At 40.3% G+C, this 27,881-nt stretch overlaps 1 protein-coding gene across 1 annotated transcript; it reads right to left on the bottom strand.

The window, feature by feature from the left end:
- Positions 1-27,873, bottom strand: PCSK1 (proprotein convertase subtilisin/kexin type 1). Its single transcript, XM_068998400.1, has 14 exons — positions 27,691-27,873; positions 26,109-26,213; positions 22,683-22,793; positions 20,309-20,455; positions 19,786-19,862; positions 18,092-18,180; positions 13,868-14,040; positions 11,553-11,765; positions 10,351-10,451; positions 9,161-9,394; positions 7,843-8,000; positions 6,260-6,393; positions 4,509-4,670; positions 1-3,018 (listed from the first exon to the last, which is right to left on the bottom strand). The coding sequence occupies exons 1-14, from the start codon at positions 27,871-27,873 to the stop codon at positions 2,656-2,658; spliced, it is 2,250 nt and encodes a 749-aa protein (XP_068854501.1). The 3' UTR covers positions 1-2,655.
- Positions 27,874-27,881: the final 8 nt, after the last annotated feature.

Below are 27,881 nucleotides of genomic sequence, written 5' to 3'. Positions count from 1 at the left end.
AAATGTTAAGACCACACACTGAGCTCTGCTAACACATTGTATTATGCTACTAGTAGACAAATTTTAACATCACATCACATACATGTTGCAGTTGCTGTTGTAACATGCCTTTTAAAAAATACCTTTATTGGATGAAATTGTCTCTTTCTCAAGAAAAAATCTGGTTCTTCAATATAATTTATTATGCCTTTTAAAATTCTGTCTGTTCAATAAAATCTTTGCTATATTATAAATACCTGTAAAGAAAATATAATTTAAAATTCTGAGAGAAAACTTTTTTTTTCAACTTTTACATTTTTCACAAAACCCACACAGGCACCAAGGAAAGACTAACAATAAAAATAATTTACTCCTGTACAAGCTGATCTGGGTTGGAAACATTCAAAAGAGAGATTTTAAACTTGTCCTCTGTTGAAACTTTGGCTACAGCATAGGAACGGATCTTAAAACAAAGGAGGGTCTTTTGTTTCCCAACCTTTTAACCTGAAAATTTCTTTCAAGGCCTGATGGAGTGTTGTTAGTACTTTCCTCACTGTAACATACCTGAATGAGGACTGGCTACATTTGTTGTTATCTGAGGGAACCAGCCTCTTAGCACGGGACTAAAAGTGGTCCTTACCTCATCAGATGAGTCTATTCTGAAAATTAAACATTAGCGAAAGTAAGTGCTCTCATTCTGTAATAGCAGCAGTTAGAAATTTTCATGGTTTGCTTGTTCATTAGTTATGCATTGCCAGAAAGCTTTTGTGTGGAAAGGACAGCAAAGGCAGAGCTTTCTGATCTGCACCACTTGCAGGGATCTTTTTTTTTTTTAAATGACTTCTCTTCCTAAGCAAATTTCTTAGTAGAGAGGGAAGGATTTAATACAAGTGACATTCAATAATGGAGACGTTATCCTTCAACTATTGGCTAGAAAAATATTGAAGAATTCTTACAGTTGGCAAAAAGGCAGACTAAGCCCAAGAAAGGCATAAAGCCACCACAAAGAATGATTTTTAAATCTTACATTTGGTAAGACAATTTTCAAGGTTGTCTTTAGAGAAGTCCTTTTTTACACAGAAAACTTAATTAGTTACAGTAAATAGATTTACCTTTAAATTACAGAATTTAGTGTGAAGTGAGAAAAATTTTTATTTGAACTGATGGATTGTTAGCAAAGTGTAAAATTCCTGTCTTAGAGACTCTTGCATAATTTTAAGGAATAGACAGTGAAGGAGAATCTAATCAAATATTTCTAGAGCATCTGCAAAACACATTTCAATAGTAAACAAGAGGAAGAAAAGTGAAAAGCAGTCAGCACTTTTTTCAGTTTTCTTTAGCACTTCAATGAGATAACTATCCCCTGGGAATCTTCATTTCCTTTTTCTAGATCCCCTAGCTTTTCTGAGCATCCAACATGGCTTTTTTTTTTTTTTTTTTTTTTTTTTTTTTTTTTTTTCAATCCTTAGAAGCAAAATAATATATAATTTTGGCTCTCTTTAAAGAGGAAAACTGCTAATGCTAGGGAGTTGCTCACCCTAGTCGCTTTCTGACAGCCACCTCTGCCTCATCCTCATCCTTCCACTCCACATTCCATGCCCAACCTTTTCACGGTATTTTTTTTTTAAATCTTGAACAATTTTGCCTTTTCTTCCTAGATGTTTTGGGAATTTTTCAGTCTTTTGGTGGACTTTTCTGCAACAGCTCCCCTTTCTGTTCCACTTGGCCTGACTACTTGCAGACGTAGGCCTCTCAGAAGGCAGCTGTACTACTTTAGAGAGCTAACTGAGGCTCCACAGGTAAGAGGTTGGAGCCCAAAGCTCATATAATTAACACAAGTAGATCAGTACTCCATCAGGTGATTCATAACCGGTGGAAAGAAAGCCGAGTGCTCTGAAGTGCTCTCTCTAGGAGACTTTGTCCTCATTAAACACATACTGCCTAGAAAGACCAGGCTCATATTTCAGGCACTTCACTTAGGTACGTCCAAGCCAGGTGGAGAGAATGACATCCCATGGCATGGGATGCCTTGCTGGGGGCTCTTTTTTATTAGTATGTGTCTGTCTGTAGTCTAAAATGTGAATAACTTCAGCAGCGTTCAGTGATGCCCCAGTCCAACCCCAGCCTCCCAGATGTTCCTTTACAGGAGAACAGAAGGGTGAGGGAGCATTGTTTGGAGAAGGAACAAAACACCTGTGACAGAAGCACTACTGGCTGCAAGTATTAAATCAGAAAAATGACAAATATAACAGAGACTGCAATATTCACAACAAATCCATGGATGAGAATATATCCCCATAGCTTTGGCAGTTTGGTTCAAAACTGCTTGGTAATTCAGGTTTTGAATCCTACTGCATGCTTAAGTGAAGAGGGTGGAAGAATAAGGTATGTGAAAATTGTTTAAAATAGAGTATTAGGGTTTTCAGGGGAGTACTATTGCATTTCATGCCTGAGGGGGGAAATCTACTCTGAAGAAAGGCTTTGAAAAAAGATAATACTAAAAAGTGTAATTTTCCTGCCTTATCCCCTCACACCCGTTTTTTTCCTTCCTTGATATTTGTATTAAATATGAAGCAATCAAAGCAGCAATCACACAACTAGAGCATACACAGACTTTGGAAAAAAAACTACAGGTGGGGAGAACGAATATTTCCAACTCAGTGCCATACCCTACAGTTAATTTCCTTCATTTATGATATCAACCAACGCTTGCAGCAGTCTATCATCTCTATGCTTGTAAGGTTTGGCATTGTAAAAAAGATCAACGTAGTCACTGTACAGACTTTCTTCTGAGCCTCTCAACTGGGAGGGCTTGTTCAATTTTTTGAGGGCTTGATAGAAGTGTTCGTATGGAATATTTGACTTCTCACTTGCAGTCTTCTTTGGCAGTTGCTTCTGATCCATCTGTCTGCTAAAAGCACTTTGCAGCAAATGCAGCATGGCCTCTGATGGGATTTTATCTTCTGCTTTGTCACTGCTGGTGCTGGTGTCTTCTGTGGCCTTGGGTTTTTCACTCAGGCTCTCCAGTGTGGTGTGGTCCTAGAACACAGATTAGCATGAAAAAAGATCAGGCATCAATGAAAGACTGACTGGATTAGTGTTTGCTCTGGTTGGTGATCTCCATCTATGTGTGGGCAAATGTTATTATTTCACTCAAGGAGCCACTTGGGCATCTAGAAAACAACCAGACCATTATCAACCAAAACAAACTATCCAAAGGACTGTACTGTATAAAATACGAAATCCCCCCACAATATAGGCAGTTATAAATTCAGATTCCACGTTGGCTGGATACAACATGTCATTTTATACCAGTATTTGTCTCAGCCTTAAGAGACATTTCTGGCTGTGCCACAGGACACAGCAGTCTAAATGAAGGAAACATATGCAGTGGTGATGGCTGCTCTGATTGTGCCTTGTATGCTTAGGAAAAGGGCTGAAGCACTGTTTCCATCCTTCTCTGTAGATGATCTCACCTGAGGAAAAGACAGTGAAGTATGGCTAATGGGTGGCCATAACACATATCTAGGAGACCTTGGAAGACCAATCCCAAATACAGATCCACAGAGCAGTTGGTGAAAGGCATGATCTTGATTCAATTCTAGTATATACCTGCAGAGCTTCCTCATTAACCTAGAACTGTGTTTCTAACTGAACACTCATTTTTCCTTCATGTATTTTTTACCATGTCCACCCATTTTCTCCTACAGAACCTGTTGAATCCACTTCTGCTTTCTTCCAATTTTTTTTTTCTTGCCTGCGGCTGCCAGACCTGCAGATATTTATGTAATGGATTTAAAGACTGTTATCACGCCCACCTTTCATAACCTGTCTGAGGAAGGTTAAACTCTCTGTGCTTTATGGATGTCCTAATTACTTAATGGGGAGACAATTTGATGTGATGGGATTATTTTCTGAAGCTGTTGACGTAATCAAGCACTATGAAATTGTACATTACTACCATCCTCTGCATCCTGAAACCCAGGGTCACGCTGCCTTGTATTTTTAGAGCACTGTTATCTGCAGGGTAAACAGGGGGTGATAAAGGATCCACCGACCCAGCAACAGATCCACCGACCCAAACCTTTTGAATTAATGAGTCCCTGACTTTTGTCAAGCCCTTTGTTCCTGAAATTCCTTCCAAACTCCCTGGAAGCACTCCAGCAGGCACAGTTCCTTTGGGATGTGACACTTGCTCTCGGTAGAATTACATAAATTTTGTGTTGTCTGTCAGAGGTGTCTTTCTCCCTTCTTCTACCACAAAACTGCATTGGCCATAGAGTTCCTTGCTTTAGGGGCAATTTCCTGTTATCATCCTAAAACCCTTAGATTTTGCAATTTGAAAACAGAGACTAATAAAAAATACCAGTTGTCGACATGGGCAAAATTACAATATACACTCAAAACCAGTCAGGGGTTAGATAAAATTAATACAAAATGAATAAGTGTCTTCTTACTAGGCGAAAAAAACCCAAGAATTTTCTTATAAACTGAAAAACAGGTAAGGAATAAATGTAATATAACTCTACCTCTACAAGATCCGTCATCTTCTCCACTCCTCTTCTGTCATTCTGCACAGCATTGTAGGATGTATACACACGTGGCTGCTTCATGTGTTCAGGCTGGGTAGCAGTGCCATGCAAAATCAATTTCCAGTTTACAATCCTTCCCTCGTTTTGTATTCGTCTGGACTGAAAAACAAGCGTGGCATCAGAATAGGTTCTCAGGACATAAAAGATGAAAAAACCACTTGAATGCAAAGTACACGGAAGCGCCCAAAACAAATTATCAGGCTTTCAATACCTACCTATAGAGTATGATTCATAAGCACAAGAGCCCCAGATTTAGTAGAGACAGAGTATATCAGCATATGGGATTTAATACAATAGCTTAACTGCTCCAAATATTCACATTTTGATGTAATATAAATTCATCGTGTAAGCATCAATGGAATTTTGTCATAATGCTAGAAGTTACTGAAGTAGTATTTTGCATTATAGAATTTGTTCACTAGGCCATTCCTTGGTAATTTCCTTATAAAAATTACCATTGGAAATGATAATGTGAAATACTATTCTTTACTATTATGTGGTGGACAACAGCAATCTGAAATACAGTGTGTGGAAGAGGGCAGCAAATGTTTATTTATAAATTTTGGTGGCAGTATTTCAGAAGTAGAAAGTGGAAGGGACAAGTACAGAAAACACAAAAACCAACAGGGTGAGGAAAGAGTGTATCGTGTCTTGAGGACAAAAATCTTGCTTTATTGTAAGTTTCAGGAAGCTTTCACCTGAAATGAGAGCTAATTTACAAATGAAATTCTCTTAACTTTGTTCCACAAAAATGCTTTCAAAGAGCAGGGTATCTGTAACCATGGGATTATCTATAAGCCTGCAGCATTAAAACTGCACTGCTGATAGTAATATTTACTCCTAGTGCTGTATCCATCTGCTCAGCTCTTGGCAATACCCTCCTGTTTACAATTTGATGCCAACAGGGGCTGGAGTCTCAGTGTCTAACAGGAAGCTTTCAGTTTCTGGCAAGATCTGACCCCTAAGGACAAGATTATTAACAGACAACTTCAATGAGATGAGTGAGCTTGATCACTCTCTCTTTGAAGGGAATTATTTTTCAGCTGCCTACCAAGCAACTTAATTCTGGTGTCTTGCTGTTGTAATCCATATCCCCAGGTGGCTTTAGTAAACTGATTTATTTTGTATCTGTAGACTAGTTGGCTTTAATCCTTAAACATTGTTAAGCAGTAGGTACTCTCAGAAAGAAGTTAGGGAAATGTATACATCAGAATAGGTCACTAAGATCCCCCCAAAAATCATTAATTCAAAATGTTTTCAGTTTGTGAAAACTGCACATGGACCAAGAGAAGCCTGGATCCATGCTGTGTTCTTTTCTGCAGAAAAAATTTCCAGATAACCATATGTCATTTGATTGCTTATTTCTCTCCATGAATCTCCACTAATAAAGAAAACTTTATTAAGTGATTTATTTCAGTGATGTATGTCTGAAAAACACAGGCATGAATTTTTTTTGACAGGTATATGTCAATGACATGAGAGAGGTGCTTTGCATTTAGGTAAAGAACACGAAAATGTGACTCTTATTTTTCTTCTTTAATCTTCAACCCAGCTGGGTATCTTAAATACCCCTTCATTTAGCTTGCTTAATGAGCAGGCTTGTTGTTCGACATGCTTTGTAGTGATGAGTGATCATTTTATCTGTGTTAGCTCCCAAACACAGCTACTTAGCATACAGGCATACTTACCATATCAGTAATTCTTAAAATCCAGGTGCCTGTTGGATTTTCCCCCCATGTGTGAACTGACATGAAGTCCCAGTTCTTGAAGCCATTGGGAGATTTGTCTCTCTCTCTCTCAGCCAGTAAGACAGTGCTGGTCCCTGTGTGGGTGCAAGATAAACCCTGTGACTGTCCATACACTGCCTGCTCCCAGCTTTCCACATTTCTCAGCTTGCACACTGCCTAGAGCAGAGCTGACCTGGAAAATACACTATTCAGCAGTGGCTCCTTTAGCAGTGGCTCCTGTAATTATTTTTACAGCAGCGTTTAGGAGCACACAGGCTGTTAGGTCACACCAAGAAGGTACATCTTGTTCAGTGTTCTAGCACAAAAAGGTAGTGAATGCACATAAAAGAAGCATAAGGAGAAGGTGTCAGGCACAGCCAGTCTTTTCCACCGATGAGCTGTTCAAGAAACTTCTGAAATGGAAGTTTTGAAGGCAGACCAGCTCATGCAGTATTATGAAACCATGGCCTTATCATGATTTCATCACTGGTTTGGGGTTTTTTTGGCGAGTGGATGTAAATTTATACAGTCTGGTCCTTTGACAGTGTTAAAAGCATTTGCATTGTTATTATTACAAAAATGCTGCCGCTCACAAAGCAGTTCTGCAGCAAAAGAGGTTCTACTTCTTAGGAGGAAATTTGTTTGGCTTGTTTGCATTTAAGGAAAAAGACAAGGGAGCAATATTTACTTAATAAGGAAAAGTGAGGCCCCAAGGAGCCTTGTCACAAGTATAAATATATTTAAAGGTAACACCATAAATATAGAAAAGGAATGACATACATTTGCTACTAATGTGTTGCAGGAAAGTATAAAAGCAGCAAGAAACAAGGGAAAAGCAATTTAACCATGAAAGCAAAATGATACTGCAGTAGAGGCAGCAGTACTTGATGACTGCTACCTAGAAATAGAAAAATTAGATCAGCCTGATGTTCAAATTCATATCTGAAGGTTTGTCTTTTTTTTATTAATACCAGTTGATCTAACAGACTTTACTCTTAGTTGTTTATGCTAAGTCTTTTTTTTCTTTTTTTTTTTGGTCTTATTGTGTTTTTTCAGGGCATTGTCAAGACAGCTTGCCATATTCTAGCTCATTTAGTGTAGTTGTACTAAGGTGCCTAACAAAAAAACACTTTGTTTTTTTTTAATACACCAATGGGAAGATGCATGAAATGAAACCTAAGGAATCAGATATTCCTCATTTCCCATTAATCTGCTAAATTACAGGAAGTCTGATAAGAATTATTGATCTATAATTTGTTGTCTGCCAGGAACCCTGAGTTTTCATAGGTCCTGTTGCCTCTGTGAAAACGTTCTGTGCCTTCATTTTTTGAACTATGATTTTCAAACCTCTTTTCAAAAAAATAACCCAGAATGGGTGAAGGTTGAAGACAGGTCTCTATAGTTCCCAGGGTGCTTTATCCTCACATTGGATTTGTCCAATGATATATTTAGCTCTCTTTAAGCACTGAAAACCACATTTTTTTCATGAAGTAAATGTTACACACTACAGTAACACAAAGAAAGTGTGTCTTTGCCTCCCTCACCTGATGGAGAAACCAGAGTGACATGAAGATCACCTCTTCGGGAATACTCAATTGTTGCCTCGAGCTGCACATGCTCCAGAGATGCAATGGAGTTCTCTTGACCCTCACAGGCTTTTGTGGGAATTTCGATGATGACTTCTTCATTTGCTCTTAATAATCTGTTAAAATTGCAGTATTTCTTTGGTTACTCACTGGAACTTTTGATTCTGGGTCATGAAGTGTGAACAACACATTTAACAGCCGTGTCAGAATGATGAGAAAGGAAGAGTCAATGCCAGCTCAACAAAAATAAAAGGTAATGTCTTCTGTTCATGATCTGCGCAGAGAGAGACTCTGCATAGCTTTCTCTGCACAATTCCCATTACTTCTGAAGAGAATGGCTATCTAAATCTCCACATAAATAATTCTTAACTCAGCATCATGGGATCTTTTTTTATAATGTAACGTACAAGACTGCAATAAAAATAGATAAACAGCAAGTGTGGCATACATCAGTAGTGGGCCAACATTCTGTGAAAAAGACAGAGCCCATAAAACCAATTTGATGGTAAAATAGCATAATTAATAAGGTTACCAAGCAGTGACTTCAAAACACTACAATGTATTTCTGCAGACAGACCTTTGGTGCATTCACATGGTATAATTTCAGCCTTTGAAGTAGATCATTTTTTCTGGATAAGTATCCACATGTGAACATGTGGAGACAAAAAGAGTCTAGATATCCTTATTGATTAACCAGCTCAGTGAATAATGATAATTACTCTGTCTGTTCAGGCCCACTATGCTGTGGGCATGTGGCTGGTAAGACTTTTCAATGAGCCTTTGAGACACTTGTGTTTCATAAGAGAAATGCTACAGACATGACTAAAGCTCAATATATCACCTTGATTTCAACATATACAAGCCTGTCACAGGAGAAGAATTGCTAAGACCCATTACAGATATATACATATTTTTAATTCTTGTGAGACATCAGTATCTTTTTATCTGTCATCTGATGGTTGTCTAGAAATTCCCAGCTTTGCTGATTTGGCTCAGCCTCACAGTATCATCCTTTCATACACAGTCTGCATAAGCAGATGTAATAATCTTAGTCTTTGTTAAGACTTCATGCTAGTAATTTCCATCAGTCTTACATTAAAAAAAACAAACCAAGAAGCAAATGCTGCTTGCCTGCCTCTGGGGAATACAGTTAAGCAAAACTAAATGAATCAAAAGAAGTCCCTTAGTCTCGTTCAGAGCAATCTGTGAAGAATATGATCCTTCAGGCTTTATTACTATAGACACCAGCTTGGTAAGTGCTGATGCAAATCCTTACCTGGGTTCAAAGCTCTTGTCTTTGACAATACACTCTCTCTTTTCTGGTACACTTTTCCATCTCTTGGGATCAGCTAAATCCACCAATGCATTGGCGTTGAGTAGCCCAAACCCAAATCGGCTGTTAACCATCAGTCCTGCTCCATTTTTTTTCCATCCTGGATTTCCAGCCAGTGGATCATATTCTGAGGTCCACACCACCAAGTGTTGCATATCCCTCCATGTTAGATCTGGGCTGTTGAGAAAATGTGCCTGGTTAGTTTCTTCAAGGCTATCTATCATTTTCTATCAATTATTAGACTGAAACAGAACATGCTTCAAATGTGTATGGCATCCCACTGTTTTAAAACACATATCATGTTCCAGTTATCCTCACAATACTTCTCCAAGCAGACAGGATTTCTGTGTCCACGAAGAACAGGTCTCTAGCAAGAGTAGAGTCCAATCCTCCAAAACTATTCAGGCATTTAAAGCTAGCTAGCTACACTAGAATTTCCCACCAGTCTTTGTAAGACCTAGACATTGAAAACTGAGTATTGATTCCATCTGTGATTTAGTCTACCCTTTAAATTACCTAAGAGTCTTCACTCATGTCACCAAAGGGGTGTGCAGTAGAAAATGGAGCTGAATCCACACCATCCAAGTTATTAAACCTATGCGCTCCTGCCTAAAGTGCTTTCTGTGAAAAAGCCATTGTCCGGTCCTTTCTTACCTTTCCCAAGTCCTAAACTCTGACTACCTGCCCTACAGGATCTGAACCCAGCTGCTCCCTGCCTGCTCTGACAGATAAGCTTGGGCACCTTCCCTTTTATACCTCATCATTGGCAGAAAATCTTTTCTGAATTAGCTGAGGCTTAGTTTAAACTCCTGCAGCCTTGTTGTCTTCAAATCACATTCTCCTGAATCCATGCGCACCCTCAATTTTGAGTGCATTTGACCAGAAATCAGTAAAACCTGTTGCCAATACACAAAATATTCCTCAGTTATCATGAGTTACTCACATTTGTTTTGCTTTTCTAGGAAGGAGTTGGGGCAAACAGCTGCTTATTTTTTGTCATCAGCCTGACCAAGTCTGACTGACAAAAAGTGGAGATGCAGCATGAGGTGGTGCCACTTAAAACAGGCGTTTTGGGGAAGGTGGTGAGATGAATGAGAGAGAGGAGTTACAAAGGTAATTGTGTGATGTCTTACTTTGCTTCCAGTGCTAGAGCAAAAATTCCTGCTGCCAGAGGTGCAGATGCAGAGGTCCCAGTGTGAGTTTCTGTACATTCATTGTGAAGATCAACACTTGTCTGACAAAAAGTAAAATAAAGGAAAAAAACCCCCAGATTGCATGAATAAACAGTTGTAAATACAGTCACATCCATATTCACAAGCATAGCTATGTGTCCTTTACTTGGTGTGTATTAATACACTCCTCACCAGCAGAAAAAGTGATGAGTGTTTAAATCTGCTCATACTTCAATCCACTCTTTTTACTTCAACTATAATTTTTGTATCAAAACGTTTTGTGTTGGAACCAAATACTCCCACACTGAAATCTTATTTTAGTCTAAGGTTTCACAATAAGTATTTCAGGCTTACTGGTGAATCATGAAAACAGATCATTGTGTTGGGCCTAGAACATCAAAATTACTGCTTACTAGGAAATTACTCATAGGATTAGTATTGGTGTTCTGCTCCCTCTTCAGCAGAAGAACTATAATTTGCAATGAAACGTGCTGTATTTGGAAATTAAACACCAAACTCATCAGCCCATGTATCTAAATCTTGACTATAAAGAGAAGCCACTTAGCAAGGACTCATCCCCTGGCTAACTCGGAATGACAGTGTGTTAATCCCCATCAGTGCAGTGTATTGTAAAATTAGCATCCACCAGGGCTGGACAGCAATTACAGATATTTCAGCATTATTGTGCCACAGCAATTTTCCTCAGGCACACAGGAAGGCACACAGACTGGTATGCCTGCTTTCTGAGTTTGGGAGATTTGGGAGCACTGTTGCTGCTGTCTGTCTTACAAAAGGTAATGGCAAGGTGTAACAGAGGCCCTGATATCACAGGTTTTCTTTTTACTCCAGATCTCTCTTCATTTGCCCTTTTCTGAAGAATGGGACCATATCAAACCATGCAGAGGCTGCTTTCATACACAAAGAGCACTCACAAACCACAGACAAATTCAGCATGTTGATTTAACTGCATCGGCACAATGATTTTGTTTTAAGGTAGAAGAATACAGGATTACAAATCCCTTAAAGTTTCCAGACAAAAGCACTTAAGCACATAACACAGAACATAAAGCAGGCACTCAAAGCCAAGCATTTAAGAGGTTTCATTTATTATTTGCATATATCCTACCTTTCTGTTTGTTCTGAAACCTGTAAAAGCAACTTACAATTCTTTGGTCAGTATAATCCCCGCTGCTGTATGCTGTGGCCAGAGTTGAAGAGCACTTCTCTGCATACCAGGGAGAAAGCCCTTGTTGAGAAGCACTGCTAATGGAGATGGTGTAGATGCTATCAGTGTAACCATCGCAGTCACAGTTGTCACCCTGACGACCTCCATTCCCTGAAGCCCACACGAAAATGGAGCCTTTCCCATTTCGGCCCTAAAAGAAAAAAAAAAAAAGAAATGAGTGGTTATCAAAGAGATTTCAGACCTTGCGATGTATCCTCAACAATTCCTTTCCCCAAAAAGCCTCATATAGCAAACATAGAAGAGGAGAAATTTCCAGAAGCACTGTAGAAGACACAGACAGAAGAAAGCAGCTGTTTGAAATATCCCACAGCTCACCTTACAGCCCATCTCTCAGTCTGGCTGGCCTAGGTTTAGTGTTCCAGATACAGCAATTTTCCTCAGGTTTTCAAGTTTAAAACAGTCTGTGTTCAACGGTGCAAATTTTTCCACATGCTGCTGTTTTGGTCCTCACCATTTCTAGAAAAAATGTCCTTCTTTCTTTTAAGAATAGGCAAGTTTATCAGGGTTTCTTTCACTTGCCTTTCCTGTACTCACAGAGGTATGGGTTAGGGGCACTCACAGAGGTATGAGTTAGGGGCATGAATGACGGACACATTTAAAAGCCTCCCTTCTGTCACAGATCTGTGGGTCAGAATCTCCAGCCTCCAGGCATAACCATGTAACACGCATCACTATCCAGTCTTAAGCTCTACTAATTTTTCAGAGGAAAAAAAAATGTTTTGTGTGACAAGCAAAATTTCTTATGTTGTTCATTATTAATATATGCACATTTAATATTCCACAGTAGCTGAAATACAATTTTTTTTTTAGCACTCCATTTGGGTGAGATTTGAAATTATTTATGCAAATGCTAAGACATTTTCAGCACTTGAAACATTAAAAGCAAAGAGAAGTAAGATGTGTTCTGTGATACAGCTTTTAAATTGGGGAGGACAAGCCACAACTACAGAAAATTATATACTATCTTTGAGAACAAAGGCTGCAGTCCAGAAAAGCACTGGTGTATCCCAACACCTGCTCTGATTTCACTTAGAGTGGTAGTAACACTTCTCAGTTCTTCAGTTTGAGCCTGTGCTCAGGTGCTTCACCAGAGCAGCAGTGAAGGATCCAGGCATTAGAGTTGTTGTCAGTTCCAACACTGGCTGACTTTAAACAGAATGGAGACCAGTCAGACCTTTGCAAAAGGAATCCTGGAATCCTGACAAGCAAATGGCTAAATCTGTTCCCCATGAGAAATAAAACAAGCTGTTAAAAGGACGCATTCTTCACCAAAGGACCTGGTTTTTCAGAGTAAGACCAACGAACATTTGTCGCCTAATTATCACCTTTAATTCTCCCTCTGCTCTTGCTGCCTACCTATGGGTATGTAACCTGTTATCAGCTCTCTCCTCTCAGTCTCCATTATTCCCTCAGAGTGTCTTTTTCAGCTGTCAGCATTTGCATTGTTCTCTCCTTTTCTCCTTCTGCCTACTGATGTTAATTGCCCTTTATCCAAAATTTTCTCTTTGCTTGTCCTTCAAGCCATTTCTCTTTTCTCTCATCTATGATTCAGTCTTCCTCTCTTTATTAGTACCTGTCTTTAGATATCTTTTCACCTCACTGGCAAAAGCTAGAGTAGTTTACTAACAAATACATGGCAGCTCTCAGTTTGCACCCTATTTATTATCCAAACAGATCTAAAGAGGGTAACATGAAAAAAACTCCAGTAAAAATATTTTTCTCCATCATGCATTTGCGCTATTTTCATTTTAATTGGACCACGATATGCACCAATTTATAAATTAATGCAATTAGCACAATACAAGCTCATCCACAGGGTGCTAAAATGCATCACTATTTCACACAGCAAAATATTCATGAAGCAGGAATTTTGTGTTAAATTTTATGGGCTTTCAATGCAGAAATCCAATTACTGTTCAGTGTGAAACAAGCAGCAGAAAAGGGTGGGTGTAGGGAGAGACAAAGGCAGGAAAATTAAGGATGTAAAAAGAAAGCTTATTTATGGAGATTAGCAACTTAAAACCAGTTTAGAAAGCCCTAATGGTGTTTTCTCAAAAGTCCTTTTCTGGCTGGAAATTTCCCTCACCTGTACTATTAAAATATACCGTGTCCATGTCAAATATGTTTGATCGAAGACAGCACAAACTGTTTTCATTTTTTCTGTGGTATCAACCATCTTAAAATTCTCTTCTCTGCCACATTTTTGCTTTATCTTTCCCTGAAGTATTGTACCTGGTTTATCCCATACTCGAAAGCCTTCTGTGCCAGCCTCCCAGGTCCCTCCACAGTTTTACCATCATCGTTAGGGCCCCAGCTTGCACTGTAAATATCCACATGTTCCGGATTGAAGCCGATCGAGCTGGCCTCAATAGCATCAGTGACTATTCCATCCAGCATACGTATACCTTCACAGGAAAAAAAAAAGAAGCAGAGTGGGTTTACTTTCTGTTCCTTCCTCCTTGTCTTTGTTAGCTGTTCTGAACATTTCCAGTAAAATTAAGCCATAACTACTGCAACCACAGCTGACTGCTGTTCAGATAAGCAATATTGAGGACCGTTCCTGTCAGTGTAAAGCAATAGTTAGAGTTTATTTGCAAAGCTCAGTGTTTCTCTACAGCCATTAAAAAAGTAAAATCTTAAAATCTTGTTAGCCTTCTGTTTATTTCCTTCTCTCCTTCTACAGACACCCAAGAAGATGATGTCTTGCTTACTGTTCCTGCTTTTTCTCATTGCATTCTCTTTCTTCCTCCTTCTTCCTACATCTGTAACACAGCCTTCTCAAACTGCTAAAATGCCACTGAAATTAAAGAGGTTTTATCAACATTACTTTTATCTTTAGGAGTTCTAAGAGTTTTAGTTCAAAGATGTAGTTCTGAACGTTCTGACTAAACCACTAAGTCCTCACAGTCATTAAAGGTTTTGCTGTCTCTGTGATGCTGCACTTTCACCAGCTCTTCAATCTACACCACAGAAAAAAAATCTCCCTGTTTTGCTACTGCCACCTTTTTTTTCTACTGTGAGCAATCCAGAGATATCTAGCCATTAACAATTTATTAGGAGCTGCATGATCTAATCTTCTTCAGAGCAAGGCTGATCTCAGTGGTACTTAAAATTCAGGTGCAGGCAGCAGTTCATCTGCACTGGATCCATTGCTGTGCAAAGCCACATCTCTGCAGTGGGGCTGCTACCTCTGTCCAGTGCTGAAGGACAGCAGAAAAAGCAGAAATCTGGCAAAATTCCCACTGTGGCATGGCTCTTACAGCAACAGCAGCAGTGTAAGAGCCACAGCAGTCAGGATTCAGCCTGTGTTTACAAGCAATAAAAATGTCTGGGTTCCCTTGGATTTGGCAGGTTAGTACTCCAGCAGCTGCACCATTGCTGGCAGTTGGTGAATTATGAGTACTCATTTTCTAGTATTTTCCACAAAATGGGGAGCGCAGCAGGCACGATGCTGTCATTCTATTAACAAAAAACCCCAAACTACCCAAAAATACCCAACAAAAAACCTCCAACCTCACCCTTGCAGCTTAGTGTCTTGCTCTTCTATTTTATGCTATCAAGGGAAATAAAGACTGCAAGCATAATTCTTTCCCCAATTGGCTGACCTCTTAATACTCCTAATACCTCCGAGATAAAGCTGAGCTTTATTATTTCATATTCATTAGTGGTAAAATCAGACAAAGGAGTTAATCCGCTCAACCACAGCTGCTCCATTATCACTCACAAAGCTGGAAAAAGCACCGAGGTATATATCTTGTGCCCCAGGTACTAAAAACATCACTTACCCAGGATTGTCTTAAACTGAGAGTGGTTTGATTACTCTTTTTTCAGTTGGCTCAGAATTGCCAGATTCTCTCAAGCCAGCACACTGTGAGCAAAGATCTGCTTGCATGAAAGCGACTGCAAGCCCCAGGTGAGAGCTTGCAACACATAATGAGATACTGGGAATGTGAGGAGTAATGCGCAGATACTTCCCACAGAAAAAGACAAAGACAACTCTGCAGATAAATAATTTAATAAGGAAAAATACCCCCAAGAACAATGACTCCACACTGACGAAAACAGTTCAAGGAAAAAAATCGCTGCCTCGCCTTCCTGATCGTCAAAAACTCTGATTGTTCAAGTAACTCAGGGATTTGATGACTGCAGTGATATTCCCTTAAGCAGATTCCAATTATGTCCTCTTGCATAAACTCTTTTCTATTCTTGCTCCCATCATCAGTCCCACAAAATCAAGAGCAGGCAATGCCCAAGGTAATTTCAGACACATATATGTGTCTGCCTGGCAGAAGGCTATTTTTAGCAACACATCACTCTGCATGAACTCTCAGCCCAGTCCTTTGTAAAATGGAGCTTCTTAATAATTTAATTTCCATGGCAGCACCATGGAAATATCATAACACAGTGGTATGGTTAGGTATGCATGAAAATACACACACCCTGCTTTACTCCAGAGGTGATCGATACACATTTCTCAGCTCTACACGGACCAAGAGGTGAATGTGAAAGGGCACTGAGAAGTGTGTCTTTGAAAACTGGCATTAAGAGTGTTTTTTCTTCACACAGTGCACAGAAAAGCCTATGGTACTTATAGCCACAAAGTGCTGGAGAGGCTAGTCAAGGCTTCAGAATAGGGCCAGGCATTGATGTGACCGGTGAGAACACCCAGGATTGTTAAAACTCAGTACTTTCACATAAAACAACAACAGCAACAAAATAATGGAATGTTTTGTTTTAACCTTCAAGGCAAAGTTAAACCAACCTCTGATGCTGAAGGTTGGAGAACAAGGTATTCCACATGTCAGGGTTTCTTTCCCTAAAGCAGATGTTGCTGACTATGAAAGAGGAGTACCTGGCTGTGGACCACAGGATTTGTCCAGTATGGCAAAAGCTACCAGCAGACAGACACTTAAGGAAGTCCTCCTGAACTAATGCCAAGTAGAAGTGTGCAGTGTGTCATTTCATGGATATATATATATAAAAAAAAAAGTAGTAAAACAGCCTCTGGAGAAATGAACCCCATGGAGCTTGGATCATCAAAAAAATCTTGCAGTGTCTAGCCACTCCAAATTTATCTGAATCTTTTGAAGACTTCTCTTATCTTCCACTGCTCTTTGAACATATTTTTGTTACACCCCTATCTTAATCAGTCTGGTCACATCTAACAGCTTACAATTTCTTTCAACTTTTCCATTCTTCCTCCTCCCCCACCCAAGTGTATGTTTCTTGCTGGGTAATGTGGATTGCTGGACTGCTTTTCCTGCTGTTATTTCCCTTTTCTAGATAAGTCATCCCACACAGATATGTAGTTTGCATTTGCAAATGAGCACAGATCGGATGCAAATAGCTGTGGAAAAACCTCCTCTGTAGATGCAAGAGTCTTAAAATATGGGCACAGTGGGAGTTCAGACATCTTTGCAGCTTCATCCATTTTGCCTTCCTTTGAAAATCTGACGTCTTCATATTATGAGTGAGATATTTTATTTAAACAGATCATGACAGCATAATGCATTATGGCAAAGGCAAACTGCAAAGATGACATCCATGACAGCTCAGTGGAGTAACTGGGAACTGACAAACACCACGCTGAAATAGTGGGAACAACAGTTATGGGTGTCAATTACCACTCATCATCCCATCATTTAAAAGGAAAAAGAGGGAATAATGGAAAAAGTAGGGCTGTACAAATAACTTCCTCTGAGCTAAATGACCATTTGCAACTGATACCGTGCATCATGATTATTTAATAAACAACTAACAGATTGAGTCACCAATCTAAAAAAACAAAACAACAATATTGATTGATGGGCAAGCAAGACTCTACTTGTTTTCAAATTTAAGTTATGGTGACAGTAGAGAAGGGACGTGTTGAAACAAAAAGGACAGCAGCTTGAATAACTTGACTGACATGACCTTTTTAATGTAATTGTGTAGATGGAAACAACATGCTGCAAGTATGGGTGGGTATAATTTTGTATACTCCTACTTTACTCAATCCCTCTCCTCCCCTGGATAAACAATAATAAGTAATTGGTCCATCATTTGTTAAAAGATACAGTCTTAACTCTAGGTACAATATAAGTTGTTGCTATTATTGTTGTTACTGTTGTTGTTATTATTATTAATTATAATAATAGTTAATATTGTTAACATTATGATTACTTAATTACTATTATCATAATCATCACCATCCCTGCCTATACTGTTGCTGCTGTTGTTACATATTCTACCTATCTATTCATAACCAAATTCCAGACTTTAATCAAGAAATCCTGTCATATGGAGGTGACACTCAGCACTGTGGCCAGACAGGATTTTGAAGCTTTTAATACTGCAAGATTCATGTTTTCCAAGAATGACCAATCATTCGTATTTCAGATTAATGATTTCTAACAACACTCAGCATCTGTCTTGTTTCCATTCCTATTAGACATCTAATTATTTTTGTTTCCTTACCTCCAACCCTGGAGTTGTAGGCCACTCCAACTCCGCATTTTCTGTTGTTGGCTTGCATGGCAATTTCTCCTGCACACCGTGTCCCATGCCTGAATAAATACAGCAAGAATAAAGAACAAATAATAACATCTTTGTTGTATTGTACAGAAAGACTAGTCAAGGACCTTGATTTGTTCAAATTCTTCCTTTAATTGAATGCAGTGCAGTTATTGAAGAGCATTTGAGTTGTGTCTATATGATGCAAAAATACTTCTCGTAAGCTTCATTAACTATAATTTTACCAACTTAATGATCAAAGGAACATTTTCATGAGATGATAAATGCTTTCCTAAATCTCACTGTAGATATCAGTATTTTAGTAGAGTGCAAAAGCAGTGTAAAATTTGGGCAATGAAGCTGTTTCCAGACTGAAATATAAATATTTTTTAATCACACGTTTAGATACTTTTTTATATATGACTGCATTTATTTAGGATTTCAGAAAGCGAGCCTTTAAAGTATCCCCATTGCTAATTTTTTCTTGTTACAACTATTTTCTATGTAAATCTTTTTTTTTTGCCATGGGTGGTTCTAATTCCACAGTACAGAAAGCCTTCACATGAGTGTCAAGGTAAGAGAGTTGTATTATGTAATGCTACAGATTATTATTCAATGACATGCTTCAATGCTTCTGGGCTGAATTCCATTTACTTACTAATAAAGATTAGAGGAAATACAGATAGATTTAAGAGATAATGGCATCATAACAAGAGGATAATGGCTTCTTTCTCTTAAGTAACACTGTAACAATGTAGAAATGCCATTTTTCAAACATCTTAGTCATGGGATTTTTATCCTCTGACTGACCTTTTTTTTTTTTCCCCATGTAGTGATTTATGTTGCTACTGTATTGTCTGATAGGAAACAGGGAAACAATGCATCAGTTTCTTGCTATCTGTACTGAGTAGTGGCATCCTAATTTGTTTAAGAAATTGACTTATTTTGTGTACCAGCTTCTAAGGAGGCCCCTCCTGGTGTCTTTCTTATGAAAAAAATCCATAACTGGACTACAATGGATGACACCAGGTCTGACAGACCCATCAGGAGACGATTTTTTTTTTTCTTACATTCCCCTTGCAAAGCAGAGAATTGAAGGAAAGATATGCTTTGGGAGGTATCATTCCAGAAACACACAGAGTCACATGAATAGATCGTTGCCTTCATCTTGCAGGAACACATCAGTACAAACACACACACAAGGACACGAGCAGATTCAGGACATCACACGGATATTACAGTTATAAAGTTCTTCATCTGGGAATTTAATCCCAGTGTTTCTATCAATGTTACGTGAGAATGTTTCTGCAAACTGGAACACAGGAAGTTCCATCTGAACACCCAATAGTGATTCTTTACGTTGAGGGCAACTGAGCACTGCTACAGGTCACCCAGAGAGGTTGTGGCCTCACCCTCCTTGGAAATATTCAAAAGCCACCTGGATCATCCTGAGCAGCAGGCTCTAGAGCTCCCTGCTCGAGCAGGTGACCTTCAGAAGTCCCTTTCAAGCTCAACCATCCTGTGATTCTGTTACACAAATTCTTCCTCTTATTAAATGATTGCCACAGGAGACATACATAGAAATTTCCACACTTTTATAACACACAAATTAATACAGTACTGTTTTGTTCTCTTCAGACAACTTGGAAGTTACTCACTTGTTTTCATTTGTTGGGTCATATCTAGGAAAGGGATCATGATCATTGTCATTGAAATCATAACTTGCCTTTGGGTCCTACGTGTAAAAAAAGAAATGTTTAATTAATTCAGATAACTAGAAAAGGCACTTCTAAACTGTGTAACAAAATGGGTTCTAGGGTTTGTATTTATTTACTTTATTTACAAACAAGCTGGTAGGATTTGATGGCCATTAACAATTCCATAATTTTTTCATGGAGCTTTAATAATTTAGCATTAAACCACTACATACAAATGTGTCTGGGAACTAAATCTATTGAAGGAAAAACAAAACAACAAAATACCCGCCCCGCTACCATTGCTAAGTGACATTCAGCTTCCTGTGACACAGACCAGGTTCCAAATCATGCCTAAGGCAAATATTTCAGTCTCTGTACTGCAGGAGCCGACTTACAGAATAGAAAATGAGCTAGGGAAGAGTGTCTGTTTGTCAAATTTACAACTGGTTAATCTATTCCATAGCATTCTAATGCTCAAACTTACATAGTTAGCATAGATGTCAGTGTGATTCCACTCCAATCCATCATCTAGGACTGTTATGACAACTCCCTTGCCTGTAAACCCTTTTTGCCACACAGGAATAACATGGAGATCCAGTTTGGGCAGGGATGGAGTAATTCTTGTATCTTGCTGTGGGACAGAAGGGATTAAAATATGTCAGCATTTTATCCAGTTTATACCAAACAGGTCCAAAGTCGTATTTTAAAGATGCTGCAACAATCTCAGCCTGTGCATTTTGCATTTTGCTCAAACTTTGCAAATACAAAACAAAAATTAGCTTCAACAAATCCTTGTAGCACTGAAAGATTTACCCCACTGCTTGAAGATCCCTGAAGATTGCCTCTGTACAAAAAACATCTTGTATTTTTGTTAAGTAGGCAGCAGAAACTGAAAGGAGTGGTGGGGATGCACCAATGGACCTTGGAACGCTGGGTTAATAATCAGACCTGCTAATGTTTGCTCTTTCCATTTGATGAGGAGCCAAGACAGTGCCTGCAGTACAGTGAGCTGGATTTCCTCCAAGTGTATTTTCTCCTCTGACATTAAAGTTAGCCAGAGCAAAATAATTAATGGATAAAACAATTAAGGTAGTCATTTGGTTGGGAACAACTGTGTTGAATACCAACTTTCCCTTTATTACCCTCATTGCTGTTCCTGTGGTAAATCAGCTGGAAGTATGAATCATGTATAGCCTTCTCTTCCACAGCAAGTTTTTTGAAGAGTATCTCCTGAATGGGTCATGTCCCCCTCTAAATGTGCAGTATGTACATCTAATTCATAAAACTTGCTTACAGCCCCCATAAAAGCACAGATGTAAAAAGAACCACTTTCTTTCTGTTTCTCTGTGCACAATTACGTTAGCTGACGGCAGGGTTTTTTTATGTCTTTGTTTCCAAAGAAATACTGCATAAAATACAAGGCTTAGAAAAAGAAATTTTTTATGGGGATGAAATTTCTTTCATTTTTTTTTGCTATCTGTATCTGACTCCTTCCATTCAGGAAATTGTTTGAGGTTGCAACCTTTGTTCTCTTAAATCCACCAAATAATATTTTTTTCCTGGTGATGTGTTGAAGGTACACTGGATAGAGCTAAAACTGTTGCCATCAAATCATAAAAATAAGGTAATAGTCAGTTATTCACTACAAGAGAGAAAACATATTTTGGAAGAAAATATCTAATGCATTTATGCATTTAATCAGAAAATTCAATGTGCACTGTGAACGAGGGTAAGCAGCATGTTTTTGTTTCTCAGGTGTGAAAACTAGAGGGAAAAGAAGTGAAAACCATAAATAGGGGGGAAAGGAACCACGTTTCCTGGAGAGCAGAACATTGCCAGTTTTTCCCCCAGACTGCTTTTATGAACTCTGTGTGTGTTTCTATATTTGTCTAATATACATCTTGGAAATGTCATGCTTTTTTGGATACAGGCACGGAAGCAAACAAATATTCTGCTTCAAAGAAAAGCTAAATTCTTACAGATAACAGGGGTTTTTTTCTGTTGAAAAGGAGTCTCCAGGAATCTTCATGAAAATATTTTATGCTATGTGGTTTATAATTTATCTTCCCTAGCTCAAATGAGGGAAAGTAGGCTAGAGTTGGTCTGATTTCTCTAAGATGAACTGCAGAAAAGTATTTCCAGCCACTCGGGCCCCATTTGTGCTTGACCTTTGTTTTTGATTTGTTATACCCACCTTTAATCCCATCCCCGTTCTGAGTAAAAGCAATGAATCCTAGACTGAAGGTACAGCTAGATGCACAGTGGAAACACATGCTCTTGGAATAAACTATGTAAAACCCAAATGATCAACTGTATTTCTCAACTGACACATGTAGACAGAAACTATGGAGCTCAGGAATTTTTTTTTTCCCTGAGGTTTTGAGCATGTGAGTGAGATTTAGAGACCCTCTTAGATATAAATCTTAGTCCCTGTGGCTGAAGGTGCTTGTCATATGCATGCAGATGCTTTTGTTTTCATCTGAACTATGCATTCTGCACTACCAATTTTAATAAAGAAATACATGTCCAGCTTCAGATATGATAATGGACTTCTTACACGGAAACAGCAAATACTTGAAAATTATCATTAGTTTTTAACTGCTAACAATTTGTGACATCACCTCCCCCATACTAAACAGCAGCTGAATTAGCATCTAGAGTCTTTGTAGAAACAACACTCCACAGAAGATAGAAGGTTGCCTGAAAATGGTATGCACAGATTGCTCATTTTTACAGCATGTGCTAACAAAAGGGACTTTTCATGAATTCCCTTTAGTGCAATCTCTCTGATACCGGTCAAATAATGCAGCTGATGGCACAACCACAATCCCCACTTCCACAAGGCAACAAATTCTTACCAGATACCACTGCTGATTCCACATAGGGTCGTTGAAAAGACTTTCTGCTGAGTCTCTCATGGAGGCACGCTTAGTTCGCTTTTTTTCGTACTGCTGCTCTGCCCATGACACCTACAATTATTTGTGAAAATATGACAAGTGAACCTCTTTAGTTTGGGACTTTCTTAGCCGAGAGCGTTCCTCGCACAGAGAAGTTTTGGAGCCTAAAGCAAAATGAGCAACGCTGGTGTGGAGAACAGGATTATTTAAACTGTAGTACAGTGCAATTTGGGGAAGAAAACTTGGTGAAATCATGATACTACAGAATTAATTCACAAAATATCATTAAGTACAATTTAACAAACAGCTCCTGTGAGTGACACAAGGCAGGTTTTTACATTAAATAAAACCATGTAGTATGGCTAAAAGGTCATCTAAACAATGATGGCTACTGAAATAAGGAAAGCCACGGCCTGCTTCTTTCCCCTACTTATCTTTTATTCACTCTCTATTGGGAGTTAAAAGGAAAGAAGAAAGATTATCTCTGGCTTTAGTCTTGCAATCATAATGATGCTGTTACTCACAGAGCAGCTGGACCTTCAAGTCTCCTTCCTAGTGGTGTTTTGAAGAGTGGTCAATTAGTAAGCTATGAATATTAGACTAACTTCATCACCAGCATAATTCCACTTAAGGCAACTGAAAGCCAAAATGCTTCAGCATGCTTTGATAAATCATCAAACGAGTTGCACAGCCTTTGTGCACAGACACAGCAATCTCTAAGGCACTGGATTGTATTTTAAATGTGTATCACCCTTGAATGTATTACTGAACCCAGTTCAAATGAAATCCTGATGATGATGCCTCTCTCTGTGCTGTGTGCTCCTTTTGGAGAGGGAATAAAATGTTATTTATAGTTGATCCTTGCATTGTCACTCTGATACAGATAAGGTTGGTCCTTTTCATCCCAAATTCCAAGCAGCAAACTCAGGTTCAGTAGATTGTCAAGATCCTGTGACAAGCCTCACGTGGAGGGTGCCTTGCATCTAACCTTTTACTTTCAAGCTCTGAATAAATTTTGTTCCTTTTATCTACTATGATTGAACAGCTTTATGATCCTGACATCTATCACCATAGATGAAATAATAATGACTGAGAAATTATGATTAAAAAGTATGATTTGATTAAAATGAAATTTTCTAATGAAAGCCTTAGGAAAATTCACTACAAGAACATATATCCTTTAAAATGGTAGCTGTTTATGATTCTCTTTGCTATATATATATTTAGTCCTAAACTCCCTACAAATCTTGGTCATAGAAGATGAATATACCCATGCAAGTATAGGTATTCTAAACTGCCCTATTGATATCTAGGGCCATACATACTTGCACACATGTTGGAGCAATTACCTGTCTCTCTTCCCTGCCCACAGCAAAGCTTGACCTCTTCACCACCCAAAAGCAATTAACAATTGAGAACTTCCATGCCTTTTTTTTTTTTTTTCAGGGTAAGCAAGTGCACTGAGGGAAATGAGCTGAAACTTCCAAGCAGATATGTCAGGCAAACAGGCCAAATGTTTGTCACTCAGCAGCTGGGTGAAGTTCCAACCATCCATCTCCAGCAAAAGCTGAAGGCCCCACGCCAAATCTCCCATCACTGATACATAAAGAAGTAAAAATAATCTCAATTCAAGTCTACTTGCAAGAAGGTAGACTTGGAAACTAGTGCAAATGCTAGAGGAAGTTAGGTAACCAGATAATTATATCCCTTCAATGTATTCACAGCCTTTATCTGTTTTACAACAAACGCTATAGGAAGCAGATAAATATTCAGATTCGAGCCAAGTTTTACCACAGCTTTCACACTTAACGTACCGTAAAATTCATGAGGGCGTTATACAAACAAAAACAGGATTCCCTTTTCTCTCCCTTTTTAAAGGCTGAATCTAAATCTTTTTAAATAGGCTGCTGCTGAACAAGGTCCCTGTGTAACTACACAGCGTTACATGATTGCTTTGTGTTTATACACTTACATAATGCATAATTACATCTCATTTATTCACAGAGTTAATTTGCATACTGGATGGTAAATAGAAGGGAAATTGGAGTAAATTTAGCAAATCACCTGCAGCACTTTGAAGCCCCGTTTCTGGATCTAAGAATGCAAGGATGCAATAATGTCTGGTAGCTATGTAATACAATCACTTCCATTCTGCTACAATTTTAGAATGTGATGTATTGAAAGCTGTCATTCCTTCCCATGTAACACATTCATTTGATGCAGTAAGCCCAAAAAAGAGAGAAACTGCACCCAAAACTCTGATCTTGAGCATTGTACTACGATGACATTGGACATCTGATCATATGTGTGGGCATAAATTGGAACCAGTTCACACTGAACCTGCAGGTTTGAGCATCCCCAAGTTAGGATTATTTCAACTTTAACTGTTAAACCAATGTTTGCAAGGAAATAGATGAGAGTGTAGAGTTTTGAAACACAACAGGCAAAACAAACACCCTGTCTCACCATACAAGATATTTCCTCCTAGCTGACATTTGCATCTAAAACCTCCAGATAGAAAATTACTCATTCCAAAGTGGTTTGTCCTTATATGATAATTTGCTGGGTTTGACAACTAGGTTACTTCATGGTTTGGACAGCTCATATTGTCACAGTGATTGCTGCAACAATGCTGATCTTAAAATCAAATGTTGTTGTTGTGACATTTCCCAGAAAATAGTTTGTAAGAAAGGCTGACAGCATTCTGGTCTGCTCTTTAAATTTGTCATGCACCCCTGTTTTTCATTATGCCTACACACAGAAATGCTTCTGTCTGAAATAAAGCCAAACGAGGAGCCTTCTTCACCAGCGGGTTGTACCTTAGACCCCTGGCTCTCCAGTTTCCCTGTTCTCTGATTGCAGTGGTATATCATTTTAACAAAAGACTGCAAGTCTGGAATGTGTGATGGATCCTTTGAGAAGGGATTTTAGCTTGTTGTAAAAGCCAGTCTAGCAGAACCTCAGCCCTTTCCCCCTACTTCTTTTTTTTTTTTTTTTTCCACTTGATATTCAGTCACTTTAAATCAAACCTAATTCACATGGTAATTGCACAGAGATGGCCTAATTAAACTTAGTGCATTTACAGATTTTTACTTTGAATCCAGTCCTGTGGTTCCCTGTTCACATTTTGCAGCAACATCTGAAATTCCAGGGCTGCACATCTCAACTCTTAATTTGGAAAGCTCTTGTAAAATATGTGGTACAGGAGGGTCAGATTCTGCCTGTGAGTGACAGAATAGCCAAGTATTATTCAGCAGGAGTATGGATGGCAGAATATTTTAGACTTGCAAAATGAGGAAGGCCTGCCTGTGACCTCATTACGAAGCTAGCAGTAAGGAGACAGAATAAAAAAAATAATAAAAAAACCTGAATAAATTTAACACTCACACGCTCATCATCAGAAAGTCTCTTAGTGATATGAATGGCACTTCTTCGGGACCGTCTTGGGTGACTCTTATGTCTGAATAAGTAGTGGTTTTTCAGTGATCCAATCTGTAAGACACAGGCATGCTTTAATTATTAGGACATATTTCCCCACTGCGAGCAAGTACCAACAATCAAAACCTGAATGAATTCACACTGCCTAAAAGACAAAGGAGCAAGAAACCAGCCTTTAGATATTTTAATCCAAACAAGGAAGCACTCTTCAAGTAACAAGTGCTTCTCACAGCCTGTGTGCTGTTGGAAGAAGTCGGGGGAGTAATTTTATTTCAGCTGCTCAAATGCAGTCATTACTACTACAGTACTCAAGTTACACAGCACCTGTACTAGTGAGCACTACAGTCCTGGACATACCTTGGCACGGCCACTTTTTCACAGGCTGCACCTGTGGTCACATACCAGTTTTATCTGCTTTTCCTGGGTTTCAGCTGGACAGGTGTGAAAAGCTCTGCACGGCTTCAGACACCTCTATGTGGGGCTGGGTTGTGCAGCATTTTCACTTGCTCAGTAGCCAGCCACCGGCAGAGCTGGGTGCACCCCGCTGACTTCCAACACCCCATTCCCCTAAGGACGGGCTGTTTGAAGGCTGCGGGGACAAATGCACCGTCCACAAAGGGAGAAGGACCAAACTCACAGAGGTGGGATCACACCTACGGGATTTTGGGAGTCGGGAGAACACAGCAGTGCCCGGACGCGAGGCTGGGCAGGCGGCCGCAGGGGGCTGCCCACGGACAGCACCGGGGGCACGGAGGGGAGATGACCGCGACCCCGGCCACGGGGCAGGGCCGGGGTCAGCGGGGTCCCGGCGTTGGCGGACGCCGTGCCCGGCACAGGACCCTCGCCGGGAGGTGAGACGAAGCTGTTCCCTCACGGCGGTTACTCATCCCTGACAACGCTGACGTCACGGCATCCCAAAAAAGCGCCCGAGGGATGGCTGGAGAGAAGCCCCGCGATGGCGATGGAGCCGGCGGGGCGGAGGCGGCGCGGGGCCGTAGCCGGGATTGCCCGCGCCCTCCTCCTGCCCGGACTGCCGGGGGGGAGAGCCGGGCGCCCTGCCCGGTCCCCTCTGGCAGAGCGGGCTGCCCGGCCGGTCTCTTCAGTAGAGAGCTGGGTGCCCTGCCTGACTGTGTCCGGTGTCCTCAGGGAGACCCAGGTGCCCTGCCTGGGCCCCTCCAGGGAGAGCCGGAGCCCCCGCCCGACCCTGCCCAGTCCCGCCAAGGAGAACGGGAGCGCCCCGCCCGCTCCCGTCAAGGAGAGTCGGAGGTCCCCGCCTGGTCCTCTGAGGAAGAGCAGAGCCGCCCTGCCCCGTCCCTTCTGAAAGAGCCGTACCTGGCCGGGCGCCAGAGGCAGACCCGAACCCTGGGAGGCTGCGGTGGGGCACCGGGGGCTTCAAACTCCCCGGAGCCCCGCGGGCGGCAGCCGGGCACAAGTTTGAGGGAGAGGGGAGGGAAGGAGCCTCGCGGGATGGGAAAGGAGCCTCGTCGCGGAGCATCCTGCGGGATGCGCGGAGCCCACCGCCCGGCCGTACCTGCCCCACCAGGTCGTAGTCCAGCTCGTCCGCGATGGCTCTGGCAGCGTCGGGGCCGGCCGGGATCTCCGCTGCCCACTCGTTGAGGAAGAGCCGCCCGGCGCTGCCTCCTCGGGGAAGGGACCAGGCTGCCAGGAGCACGGCCAGGGCCGCGCACCGGCCGGCCCAGCGCCGCCCGGCCATGGCCGCGG

Source organism: Aphelocoma coerulescens, unplaced genomic scaffold (genome assembly GCF_041296385.1).
Source record: "Aphelocoma coerulescens isolate FSJ_1873_10779 unplaced genomic scaffold, UR_Acoe_1.0 HiC_scaffold_100, whole genome shotgun sequence".
Classification (NCBI taxonomy): Eukaryota; Metazoa; Chordata; class Aves; order Passeriformes; family Corvidae; genus Aphelocoma; species Aphelocoma coerulescens.
This window is presented reverse-complemented; position numbering and strand designations above follow the sequence as displayed.

Excerpts from the sequence above, each read along its gene's own strand:
- PCSK1 (XM_068998400.1), bottom strand. The coding sequence starts at position 27,873 with ATGGCCGGGCGGCGCTGGGCCGGCCGGTGCGCGGCCCTGGCCGTGCTC. Across the intron at positions 26,214-27,690 it reads ACTACGACCTGGTGGGGCAG|ATTGGATCACTGAAAAACCA; the intron begins GTACGGCCGGGC and ends TGTGTCTTACAG. Across the intron at positions 14,041-18,091 it reads CTACAACTCCAGGGTTGGAG|GTATACGTATGCTGGATGGA; the intron begins GTAAGGAAACAA and ends TTTCCTGTGAAG.